Genomic DNA, 13574 nt, shown 5'->3' with positions numbered 1-13574 from the left:
AATAAAATAATATTATAAGAGAAAAGTAATACATCAATAGAGTTAAATAAGTAGTTTAGTATTTTAGAAAAAGATACATTTTCATCCATTGATTTCACCCAAAGGTGTAGGTGCTTAAATTAATTTCATGTCAAATTATGATTGTTAAATTCTACATGGATATGAGCACCCCGTTTGGAAAAATATGATAGGCTCAAAAAGTTTTATAATATTTCGATCTTTATGAAATTAACTATATCTCGAACTACAAACCTTGAAATTAGGTTATTCAAAAACTGTTTAGAAAAGAACTCAAAGCTCTATGATTTAGGTATAAGATCTTGTATCGAAATTGTAGAGCTTTGAGTTCTCTTTGAAATAGTTTTTGAATCACCTGACTTCAAAGTTTGTAGCTCAAGATATGATCATTTTTGTAAAGTAGTACAATTCCGTAAAAAGAGTTCGACCTTAATTGTTGAGTTTCTCAAGCAGTAAAATTCTTTAAACTCTAAAAATAGGTTTAAGAGATTAATAAGTATACTTAATTGATATTTTAAAAAACAAATAATATATAAACAAGACACTTGCCAATCTCATAGTTAAAAAAAAGCTCCATCACCTGAGTATCAATTAATATTTTTTTAATTTGATTATATAAAAGATCAAATTTACAATTTTTTTTTGTTAAAGGATTGAGATAAAAATATAAATCATTAAGGGTTTATGTGTTAGGAGTTTATGCTAATTTTAAAAAAGAAAAATTATTAATTTCTTAAAAAGGCTATTCGTTCATGCTTATTTATATTTATGCTTATATCAAGTACAGGTTGATCTCTGCCATTTGGGCACCAGCTCAATTAGAAAAATATTAAAATATTTTTTATATGCGAAGTAAATTATATTATTATGAAAGTGATTTTGTCATTTTATATGAAATCAATAAAAATGAATCATAATAAGATTTGAATATGTGATACGTTGATCTTTAAGCATTTAACTTTACCGACATCTTTGCTTTTAAGAGTAAAGTCAGTAAATTTTCATAAGTTTTCATTTTGAGAATCGAAACATACAATTATTATTTTTGTCACACTCTGTTATTTTTTATTTTATGGAGAAAATTAAAATTTATTATTGACTAAGTGATTATTTTAGTTTAATTTTAATATATTTAAATATTAGTTTTTTCAATTAAAACCGAATCCGAGCGATGGGAAAGAGAAATGGTTCAAAATTACCGGGAATCTCTGCCTTAAAAACCCACTTCCTTCATTCTTCTCTTCTTCTTTTTTAAAACCCACTCCCATTTCTTCTTCTCTGTCCCTTCTGCCTTTTAAGTGCCTTTCCATTTCTCTTTCTCTTACGCTTCCAATCTACCTGTTTTCTACCCTTTCAATCCTTACAACAAAACCATATCAAAGAAACCAACCACCTCCCCCAAAAAGAAAAACATGGTGCTCGCCGAAAGTGGCTTCTCTTCTCCTCGAAACGATGCTTTTCCTGCCGGCCTCCGGGTTCTCGTCGTCGATGATGATCCCACCTGGCTCAAAATCCTTGAAAAGATGCTCAAGAAGTGTTCTTATGAAGGTTTACTTATCCTTCTTCTATCTTTTTTTACTTGCAAACCAACTTTAATTTGTTACTGTTACTCATACATGGGGCACTAGTTTCTTTTGTTTTCATTTTAGTGCACTGTTCATTGGCTGTTGCTTTCTCTTGGGTTTGTCGTATAAATAAACTGTTCGTTTTTCGACTTTGGTTTTTTTGTTTGATTAAGGTTGATAACATTTCAGCTTCTGTTTTTGCTGTTTATGGAAAAAGCTGATCATATATGGTTATTATCAAGTATTGAATATGTTATGATATTCAAGCTTTTTTCAAGTTGCAAAAGGTTGAGTGGGTAAGTTTGATCATCACTGTCATAGAACTGTGGGGGAGAAAAAAGAAGTGAAATTCTGCTATCTTTGTGATATTGGATAATGAAATTGGACGGATTCAATTGAAAAGCATGCCTTCTACTACTTTCTATTGTCGTTATATCTTTTCATCTCAGTGCTATTTGGTTTAATCATCTTGCAAAAATGGAGGTTATTGATGGGCTTATATGATTAGACTCAGCCAGACTTCTTTTTGACAAAGTTTTCATGGCTTTAGGGATGAAAAAGATATTTTCTTTTCTAAAGGCTTGTTGTGGGTGCAAAGTGTTGATTCTGGCATCATTTTGAACTTATTTTCTAATTCATTGGATATTGGGTGCACAAAACACAAATTTGTTTAAAACCGTTGTTTTAAAAGGTTACCAAAGATGTGACGTAGTGGAGGTTTTGTTATTGATGCATAGGCTTTGCATCTAAGTCCATGGTTTTTTTCTGGAAATATCAAACATATTTTTCATACTATCCTGACATTCTTTTTGTGGTACTTTCCCTGTTCCAGTGACTACATGTTGCCTTGCACGAGAAGCTCTGAACTTGCTTCGCGAAAGGAAGGATGGTTACGACATTGTAATCAGTGATGTTAACATGCCTGACATGGATGGCTTTAAACTTCTCGAACACGTTGGGCTGGAAATGGACTTACCTGTGATTAGTCAGTTCTTTACCGTGACATACGAACCTTTGTTTTAAACATTGTTATTGCTCTGTTTTTCTTTTCAATTTCAGTATAATCAACATTTGACAAGCTCCATTTGTGTAAAACATCACAGTGATGTCTGTTGATGGGGAGACCAGCAGAGTGATGAAGGGTGTCCAGCATGGTGCTTGTGATTACCTTCTTAAGCCTATAAGAATGAAAGAGCTTCGCAATATATGGCAGCATGTGTTCAGGAAGAAGATACATGAGGTGAGAGACATTGAAAGTCTTGAAGGTTTTGAAAGTATTCAGATGACTAGAAGTGGCTATGATCTGTTTGATGATGGGCACTTCCTCAGTGGAGACGATACAACTTCGGGAAGGAAAAGAAAAGATGCTGATAACAAGCATGACGATCGAGAGCTCAGTGATCCTTCTTCTACCAAGAAAGCAAGGGTTGTTTGGACTGTTGACCTTCACCAAAAATTTGTCAAAGCCGTAAATCAGATCGGATTTGACAGTAAGTATATTTTCAAGCTTTTGGTTCTAAAGGGATCTCTTGATCAACATCAAGAAGTAGCCATATATGTAATATGTATCTCTTTCAATGATATGGCTATAGTTTCTAATTATATTTGTCAACATCTCATATTTGTTTGACAGAAGTTGGACCTAAGAAAATACTCGACTTGATGAATGTACCATGGTTGACAAGAGAAAACGTCGCCAGTCACTTGCAGGTAAATACCTCCCACTTGATTTCCCTCATGATACTGCCATATTTCTTTGAAAAGAACAGCAAAACAACTGTTAATTAACGTTTTGTCATATATTTTTGGTATAAAAAAGCTGTGGTCTATTTTGAGTTTTGGGTTAATCAAGAAATGGATGAAGACAATGGGTTTCAATGTTCTTAAGCTTTCGGAATCTATAATCAATGATACAAGAATTGTCCATAACTTGCTTATATGTTTGCAGGAAAAGAAATGTTCTAATCAGTTGAAAGAAAGAGATTTTAATTGTCAACAATCTAAGACTGTTTAGATTCTGATCGAGAAAAGTACTCTTGTGCAGAAATACCGACTCTATTTGAGTAGGTTGCAGAAGGAGAGTGATATCAAGAATTCATTTATAGGAATGAAGCATTCAGATCTGCCTTCAAAAGATTCGACTGCCAGTTTCGGTCCCCATAAAGCGATGAACATGATACCAGATGATGTGCCAAATGGTACCTATAGTTTTTCAGCAAGTAACTCGCTAGCTCAGAATGTGGATCTCAAAGGTCAAGGTGATCTAAAAGGAATTACTTCAGCTCCTGTGGCAGAGCCCAAAGGAGCTTTGTCTATAGATATTCATGATTCCCATGAAGCCAAAAGCACACAGATGAGCTTTGATCATTCCCTTGGATCAGTTGATTCAGCTGTAAGCTTTGCGTCATTCAATTCCACTACCCCATTGCAGTATCCGTGGACTGAAATTCCCGAGATTCAGTTCAAACAAGAGTGTGAACCCTTGCACTTAGAAAATGGCTTCAGCCAACTACCACTGCCTGGACCTTCCATGATTGAAAATGAGGCTAACCGAAGCAGAATTGAAGTTAAGCCTTTGCTTGATGAGTCTAGAAGCAATTTCGTCGAGCATTTAGGTCCAGTTGGTGCAGAAGACTTGTTTCCAATTCAAAGCAAAAGCCAATCGCTGAATAATCAAGTTTTTGACCTGATTTCTGCTACTAAATCAAGCATGAAAACTCAGGATGTGGGTCTGAACTACCTTGCTGACTCGGAATTTGCACTGCGGAACCTGAATGCAAGCGGTGTAGGAGTACCTTTAGCAACATTGTCTGAGGACTTACAAATCTGTTGGCTTCAAGGTGATTGTTATCCCATGAATTATGGTCTCCAGGATTTGGAGTGTTCCACGAATGACAATCCAGCACTGATGGCTGAAACTCCATTTCACTTGTACGATGTACTAAGGTTTGACCACGAGCATCTCTTTGATCCTACAGAATATTATGCAATCGATCAAGGGTTGTTTGCATAACATGAAGTTGTCTTCGGTGAATGATCTTTTTTTTATATCAGGTAATATCTATAAGTGGAGTACTTCAAATTTATGGACAGGATGCCATTTTCATAAGCAGTTTGGACTTGGGTGTTTAAACATGTATAAATACAAGTGATAAAACATAATAATTTTGCTGCTATTTTTTAACCTGGGATATGTATCTTAATGCTGTATTAATATGCATGTATGCTAGTCACATCACATGTGAACTTTGGTTCAAGAAAGGATATAATTTCTTCTCTCTTTTATTTTTGCCTTCTATCCTTTGGTTCATCTTTTGGGGGTATTTGCATTTTTTTTCAATATCCTAATCAAAATATTATTTAATGTCGCAAAAAACAGATAGGATATTTGCAGCCATACAAATCGGCACTATCTGCCATCCTAGGAAGGGGGCCATTGACATTATTTTGTGGAGATGAGTCTCAAGGCTCTTTTAACTGATTTTGGGATGGAATTAAACAGCTTAGGGTTAGATTTAGCATGTAAACCTATCACCATCCAGACTACATAAAAGGCCAGGACTTTATATGCAGATTGATAGCCAAAGTTCTTCACAAAATTGTACTTAGGATTGATGTGGAATTTTGCAGTACAGAGAAAATACAAACTCCTCTCTGATATCTTCCCTGATGTAAATTCTATCTTTCATTGTATTTCATTTTCTGTAATTTTTATTACTAAAGGAACTAAAAAGTCATCGGTCACACCCACCTCCGTGGACCGACCCCCCATTTTCATGCTTGTATGAAATACTCCTTTTGCCAACTGAAAGCTGGATATTTGGGGAGGCGTTTTCATGCCTGTTCTTTGGCAATGAGGTCCTTGAACAAGTTGTCCTGTTATTTTTCATTGATCCATTTTAGAGCTTTCAGCCTTAATTGAAGGCCTCCTTGGATGTATAGAGTTTGCATCTTGCACTGTGCTGGGAGATGGCTTCCTTCCAGATTTTGGTGATTGAGGCCAATTTGACGTGATCTGCAAGGCATAATTTACTGTTTAATGGAGAACACAAGCTATAATCACCTTGGAAAACATAGAACATCATCCGATGGGAAGATCGGGACTGAGTTAAGTCTGCCTCTACACCTACTGAATTGACAATCTAACTCATGATTAAGCTGTTCAAGAAACAAGGCAAGCATCATAATTTGATGCATGCTTAATTCCATTATATCATTATCAACAATGCATCAAAAGAATGTTGGTTAAGAGTTAGGAGAAAAGGAACCTTCTTAACGTAATTGCTTAAGAACTGTGATCCATGGCATGAATCTTCATTCAATCTAGCTTTCACATCAGTGCTTTGCCGGAGTTTGTTCAGTTCATTCTTTGCTTTCTCCTGCATATTAGGCCATAAACCGGTTTCACATGCAAAGAAACAAACGAGTATTCATAACATGCATGTTCACACGCACAGACCAAGTGTACATGCATCAACTCGGGCAACTCATTCAAATTGATTACTGAAGTAGTTCACATCTCTGCAATTTAGGAGCTTCGACTAGGGAACTGCAGGGTTTCATCAATTACACTTGTGCTAACATCCTAATAAGGTTGTCTGATTTGTACCTTTGATTTTTTTAGCATTTGTGATTTTTCTGCTTCCTTTGAGATCATTTTGTCTTCTAGCTTCTTAAAGAACTGGCATGGAGCAAGCAAGGAAACACTAAGCTTGGTACAATTTGAAACTATGGCAATTAAAGCACGAGGAAAAGTAATAGTAAGACTTGCCTCCTTCCGTTTTGCCGCCCTTTCTTCGCTCCTGAAACTAAATGGAGCAGAATTAATAGTACATCTTGTACTGGTTCCACTTGCATTTGAAGATTTCGAGCAGCTGCCACAATTCAATACAGAACACAGTTACAATGTTCATATAGGACAGCAACTTCGGCAATTAGGTCAATAGTATCTGAGACCTGATCTGTAATGTAAACCCGAGAAAAAGGAACATAAAGAAGCCATTGCACTTTGAAACTAAATGGTGCACAATACAGAATACTGAACTTTTGGTAGTTTCACGAACAAAGAAAGTATACTAACTTTATTAGTTTTTCAGACATCCCTAGTTTGCAAAACATATAAAAGGATAAATAGAAAAAGCTCTTACCTGGAGAGGGATGGCCATCTCCCATCTCCTGTTGCTGAAACTGACTTATAGAGAACTGATGTAGTTCTGCAGATATAAATCTAATTATGTCAGCAAAATGAAAGCCAACTTAGACAAATTGTCAACAAAGACATTTCGGGAGCGAAGATTACCTTCTATCTCGTGCCTGAACAACCTTGGAAGCATGCTTTAAACCCCCATAAACGGATGCCTGCAGTTTGTGAATGAAACTTATCTTAATCATTAAAAAGTCTAGACCAAGTACCCTCTAAAATTATTTTAAATAAAAAATGTATACTCAACAATATTGCCATTTTCACTTTCTGAACACCATAACTATGTTATTTTGGCATCCACTCCAGAAAATATCCAACAGTATTTCAGTACATGCAGTTGCCTTTAATGTGCAAATGGAACAGCAAATGAATGATGTGACAAAGAAATTACCCTGGTTGGAGCTTCTAGCAGAGTCGAACTTTCTCTGGAAATCTTAGGTGATGTCTTATTGGTTTCACCAGCATGCGGAGTAAAATTCATTGACATGTGAAGGGATTTTTGAGCTATTCTCCTCTGCTCGTTTGGGTCTAATGCAGGCTTCTTATTAATATGAGCATGGTTATTTCCTATTCTTGAAGTTGTTTGTTTGGGTACTATGCCATGATTGGATAACTTCGAAGTGGAATTCGACCGTCTTTTTTCACTTGATGGAGCTAAATTCTCTTGATCAGCAGATTTCTTCAATGCCCTGGTTGGTGTTTGTGTTGGAGTTGAACTATCTCTTAAAATTCTTAGTGATGTTTTATTAGTTTTACCAGCACTGGAAGCAACATTAATTGACATGTGGAGCGAGTTCGGAATTGTTTTCTTCTTGTCATTTGAGTTTCCAGCGGATTTGGCAACATTAGCATCACTCTTGGCTTGTGCTGAAGCCATTCGTTTAGAAGGATGTAATGGAAGTTCGGATGTTCTACTAGGAACTGATGACTTTGACGAAGAATTTGTTCGCTTTTTCTTGCTTGATGAAGTTGAGTTCTTTGGATCAGCACAATCCTACAGTGCTCCATAATGAGGATAAACATAAACACTAGATCAAAAGGAAGAATAAAAGCAAAACTGGTTAAACAGACATTACCTTAGGGAGAATCTTTGGGGTTGCCATAATCTTGCTAAGGATGTCACCATTTTCGAAAGCCTCCGAATTCTCAACCTGGTCACATTTCCCCATATTCACATCTTCTTCCATCACTGCCAGACCTTGCTCTGCATCGGTAATATCGATATTTTCTCTTACAACACTAAGATTGCCTGCATCTACACCAGCAGTATTAATTATCTCAGCATCGGAAACATTTTTCTCCGGCTGATCTGCACTCAAAGATGCATCTGAATTGGCTAAATCCGTATTTGACAAAGGGTCAACCGAAGCTGCATTTATAGTTCCCATTTGAGATGCATCATTGGTGACAACATTGGCTTGCTCAAGCAAAGCCGCAGCTCTCATTGCGGCTCTTCTCTTGTAATGAGCTTCAAAGAAAGCTTTCTTTTGAGCAACAGATCCTGGTTTTGAAAACTTTTCCACTTCTTCCAAGTAACGGTTGTGAGAAAATGTTGACCATTTCTCCCATGCCAGCGGTTCCGACATGAATCTGCCGAAAGATATTGATTCTGTGAGAGCACGAATGGGGTTACCCTGTGATTCAAAATCCACCATCAGTTTCCTGACTCGAAAACAAAGAAGGAAAAAGAAAAGAAGAAGCTTGAAGCTTGAAGCTTGAAGCTTGAAGCTTGTTAGAAACTTGCATCCCTTATTGACACCTCCATTCTTTAACACAAAGATTGAAGGGAAAATGAAAAAAAAAAAAACCCAGCATAATCAGAAAACTTTCTAGGGGAAATCATTCGAATGTCAAGCTATCATAGTATGCTATGTTTGGTTCCCGAGAAACCGAAAGGAAACAGCCATTAAGAGCCCTAATTTTTTAATCCAGACCTCCAGTGAGAACCCGTTTTCCCCATAACCCCAGCGACCAAAACAAGAGTAAGTAAAACAAAACAACTGAATCACGAGAATCCATTTAAGCAAAAAAGAAAAGAAAAAAAAATCATTTCTTTTGTCCGTGAAGTTTCAAGCTTTGTTCACAAAACTGACCTCTTTAACTTGGCGAAAAATATCTGCAGGATTAGAAAATGATCTTACAAGACAAGCAGATTCCTCCATTTCTTAAGAAAAAAATCTATTCTTCTCTAGTTTCCTTATCTCTTCTTCTTGCTGTTGTCGTTGAGCTTTTGATTCACAGTCACTCACTCTGCTAGTAAAAAACAAAATGAAGGCCACCAAAGATAGGCTCCCCCTCTTCAAATCTAGCCGTTGTTGTTTTTGAAACAGTAGAGTTACGGTAATGGGTCCATTTCAATGTCCAAACTCAAGGCTACAATGGGTTTAGCTGAGATGCGTAAGAAAAGAAAGCTCCTTTTCTTTGTTTTTTGCCTTTAAAGGTTGGGTCTTTTTGCAATGTCCGTAGGAGTATGTGGATCTGATCTGATATATGAATCGGGTCCCCTATTTGTTGAAATTTAAAAGCTCCCCAACGTCTACTTCCTTTTTTTTTTTTCTTTACAAATGATTATTGCTAGTTGATGATATTGGTTCCACTTCAATCTTATTTTATTTTATTAATTTTTTCAAATGCATTTAATTCGGTTTAGTTTGATTTGTAGTTTACAAAACATAATTATTTGAATTGAATAAAATTTTTATAATATAAAATAAGTATATTTATGTTTAATTTAGTGACAAAAAGAACTATAAAAATTATATTTTAATAAAATAAATATGATCCTAACATTGATTTGAGTATAATCCATCCTAATATGGTTAGGGTTGGAGCCCATATTTTAAGTATTAGATTTACAAAATCTGGAAAGCATTTATTAAATTACTCTAATTTGAATTTGGAAGTCATGAAAGAATCGCTGGAGCCATAGAAAGCAGACAAATCAAGAATTAGCTTTGCAACGGCTGTTGTCTGCAATTATGCATGAAAATGTGGGGTCACCATATAATTTTCTCCTTTTCCTAGTCAAAATAAAAACTGGGTTTGACTCTGGTGGAGATTGGTCAACTGCTTAAAATGTGTTTGGTTAGTAAAAAAAAATGTCCTTTTAAAAAATTCAAAAACATATTACACTTTTAATGAAAGATGTGAGGAAGAAGCAGCTACAAACTCCGAACACAAATCATAAAATAGGTATGAAAATTATTAAAAATTAGAGGCAAATTAAGCTCTCCCAAAATGAAAAAATCAATTAATTTTTAATAAATAAATTATAAATTAATATATAATAAAATTACACGTTAACTATTAAAAATAGAAAAAAATATTTAATTCCTTCAAAAATAATAAAATAATATATAATATACTTAAATTTTAATTTATGAAAAAATTATAATTAAAATTGTAGCCTAACTAAAAAATATTTTGGATTCGCTGCTGCTGGAAATAAAAATGTGGTTGGTTAGCGAGGGAAAACGGAAATGCTAGCTCTAGCAACAAGCAATTGTGTTTTTAGGGAGCCTGGGTTCATGTAATGAAAAGTGAATACTTAATATTAATTATTATCATATCAATTAATATTTTTAATAATTTAATAACTAAATTTATTAAAATATTTGTATTTGTCATGCATATAAAATTTTAGATCAATCTAAAATCTCTATCATATCGATCTAAAATATTATCTATATTAATATTTATTTAACAGCTGAAAATTTTTTACACAAAACAAATAATTAAAAAATTTTAATTCACGCTTAACTTAGTATGCATTATTTATATGAATAAAGCATTAAATATGACTATTGAATTATTAAAATAATAATCAGATAAAAATTATGAAAAAGTGTAAAATTACTTTAATTTTACACCATGTATGCAGATCTCTCCCTTTGAATTTATTAATATAGTAAATCTTAAAGGTATTAACTAGACCTGTTTATGGGCCTGGCTACCCACTCAGGTCCGAAGGCCCGTCTGAAATTTGAGAAGGTTTGGACAAAAATATTATGCTCGAAAAATGAGCTTGACAAAAAAATTAGGCCCGTTTAAGATATAGGCTAGGCTTGAGCTTGAACATTCAAGATCCGAGCCAGACTTGGCCCGACCCATTTTAAGTTTATAATACTTTATATTATGTAATTTTTATATATTATGTAATTTAGAACACATTAAAAAATAAACCTATACTCTAATGTAAACATTAAAATAATGTTAAGATAACTATATAAAAAATTTCAATAAATAAAAGATTATTAAATTATTAAATATTAAAATAATATAATATAATTATTTTTTAAAAAAAAGTTTTAAAATTTGCTTAAATTGAGCTTGGATTAGTCTTTTGCAAATATGGACGAGTTTGGACAAAATTGTAGGCTCGAGCAAATATAAAATATGTTAATATCATACTTAGACCCGGCCCGGCCTAGCTCATAAACACTCTAGTATTAACCAAGTAAAATATGGATTTAAATTTTATTAGTAAACAATCCAAAATAACTTTTATTAGTAAAGAAAAAATGATTTTTTTCCCTTTTCAATTGGACTTTTTTAAGTTAAGGAAAGCTGATAAAAATGAAAGATAAAGTTGTCACAAATGTGATAAATCTTACATTATTTAAGAATTGTTATATTAAAAAATTTTAACAATATTATAAATGTAAAATTATCAACTTAAGGTAGTATTTTTCGTCCAAATATGAAATTCAAAATTAACTAGAGGTATCTATCAGTCACGCTAGGTCGGAGCTATGTATTGTATCAAGATCATGTACATATATATAATCTAAATTTAGTTTGACTTGAAAATATAAATGACTAATTAAACCTAGATACATCCAATTTTTAAATAGATTTTTTTTTTGCTCAAGTCCATTTTTCAATCATAATGTTCTTATTTAAACATCCAAATATCAAACGAATTTTCGAGCTTGAAAAAGTTAGAGGTGCCAAAATCCACAATTTTAATTCAAAATAATTAATGTTTTGAAAATTTTAGCCTCAAGTGTGATTCAGTCTTGGTACGGAGTTGATCACAAAGTATTGATGTTTCCTTATTCAATGATAAGTTGGTTATAGTGATCGAACAATCCTAGGAGACACTCCTAAGGTTTAATTCATCAACAACCTTACAAATTAGAAAGACTTAACTCTAATCAATAAACTCAACTGTATGGTTCATTTAAATTAGATTACCCACTCCCATAACATAACCTGATTGCTCGACCCAATCAAATTATACTAACTTGTTCTAATTAATTATTAGAAAAAAAGAGAGACAATTACATACCTAATTACTGTAATAAACTATTTATTATCCTAAATATGGAACAAGGGATCCAACTTGAATGATATTAAGAACAATAATAAGAGATGGTATTACCTGAGCAAATATTAGTTGAATAAGAAAAGAATGAAGAACATTTTAAATCTCACAATCCCAAGATTTTGTCTAAATAAAGAAATGAAAAACACTTCACATCATCTAGCTATTGTGGAAAATCACTTCTGATAGGAGAGGAGTTCCATCCTAACTTTAGAGATAATACAAAAATAATATTTTAATTCTATGTTTGGTAGGAGTATTATTTCTTTACACATGTTGTAGTATATAATTAAGTTAGCAATAAACTAATTCAACCGGTAATATTTAGTTATTCCCATGACTTGCTTTTAGCAAAGAGAAGGAATTTTCGCTTATTTTGAAGAGGTTTTATTTTTTTACAAGAGATTACTCGTCTTTCTAATTTAAACTTTAAATTTGTACTAACTATTGTAATACATATGTTATAAATAAGTTTTTTCCTCGTCTTATTACACTGTTAATCAAACAAGGCATAAAGGGTAAATAAGGTCACTAAATTATTAATAAGTTTATGTTTTGGTCACTCAACTTCAAAAAGTTACAAAATGCTCAGTAAACTATTTGAAAGTTTTCATTTAAGTTATTGAGTTGTTAAAATCATTGTTGTTTGACATTCTTTATTCGCATCGCCTTCACCAATCGAAACCTCTATTTCCCATTCACTTCCACAGTTCAGTCTTTTTATAAAACAACTTTGAACATCATGAATCTGCAAACCAAAATCCAAATAGCTTTCTTCTCCGATATCCAACATTAATCCTTTCCACTCGTTGATGGGTATAGATCCATTATACCAATCATCGAATCATCACTTGGAGCTCGCTAGTTCACTGGCTTAAATGAAAACTTTTAAATGGTTCAGTGACTATTTTATAACTTTTTAAAGTTGAATGGCCAATACATAAACTTACTAATAATTTAGTCACTATAATTTATACCCTATTTTAAAATGATAAAATCTTACAAATAAAAGGTAAATATAATAATAGTAGTCCTAAAATAACAAAACCACTTAATATAATAAATATTCATCAAGAAAAATTGTAATATAAAACAACTATTAATCTCATGGTAATTAATTTGATCCAAAAGTTTCCATGCACTACTTATCTACCTTAGGTCAGATGCCTATCTCATGTTCCATTTCTTGGTCATTCGGGCAACAATTGCACAAGTTGGTTCCAAATTCTAATATCTTTATGACATGAATTGCACTTATTACAAGCAATAATGTTCAAATTTCACTAGAATTAGTGACAAAATTATGCCAATTATGTACCCTAACAAAGGGTAACCCAACTAGACCAACCCTTCTCTTGTTCTAGTCTTTAGTAGCTCTTTGCAAGTGGTTAATGTGGATTTTTTTTTCTATAGCCATGTGTCTGATTATCAGTGATATTATCTAAGAGAAAGATGAGAACTG

The 13574-nt window shown here is 33.2% G+C and overlaps 2 protein-coding genes across 3 annotated transcripts; one reads left to right on the top strand and one right to left on the bottom strand.

The window, feature by feature from the left end:
- The first annotated feature begins 1178 nt into the window (after positions 1 to 1178).
- On the top strand, positions 1179 to 4868 carry LOC107909753 (two-component response regulator ARR11). The gene is made up of 5 exons (XM_016837395.2): positions 1179 to 1566; positions 2416 to 2568; positions 2687 to 3073; positions 3217 to 3293; positions 3628 to 4868. Exons 1-5 carry the CDS (start codon positions 1431 to 1433, stop codon positions 4594 to 4596), a joined length of 1722 nt encoding a protein of 573 aa, XP_016692884.1. The 5' UTR covers positions 1179 to 1430; the 3' UTR covers positions 4597 to 4868.
- Positions 3443 to 9261, bottom strand: LOC107909752 (protein WVD2-like 7). Of its 2 annotated transcripts, XR_001687347.2 has the most exons (10): positions 8880 to 9245; positions 7863 to 8420; positions 7178 to 7780; positions 6883 to 6941; positions 6731 to 6796; positions 6355 to 6457; positions 6193 to 6264; positions 5852 to 5962; positions 5335 to 5598; positions 3443 to 4555 (listed from the first exon to the last, which is right to left on the bottom strand). XR_001687347.2 is itself a non-coding variant. In XM_016837394.2 (9 exons), the coding sequence occupies exons 1-9, from the start codon at positions 8946 to 8948 to the stop codon at positions 5470 to 5472; spliced, it is 1770 nt and encodes a 589-aa protein (XP_016692883.2). In that variant the 5' UTR covers positions 8949 to 9261; the 3' UTR covers positions 5128 to 5469. The 2 variants fall into 2 exon arrangements, 1 of the variants encoding a protein (XP_016692883.2); XM_016837394.2 differs by lacking the exon at positions 3443 to 4555 and having other exon boundaries at positions 5128 to 5598; positions 8880 to 9261.
- Positions 9262 to 13574: the final 4313 nt, after the last annotated feature.

This window comes from Gossypium hirsutum, chromosome D02, assembly GCF_007990345.1.
Source record: "Gossypium hirsutum isolate 1008001.06 chromosome D02, Gossypium_hirsutum_v2.1, whole genome shotgun sequence".
NCBI lineage: Eukaryota > Viridiplantae > Streptophyta > Magnoliopsida > Malvales > Malvaceae > Gossypium > Gossypium hirsutum.
This window is presented reverse-complemented; position numbering and strand designations above follow the sequence as displayed.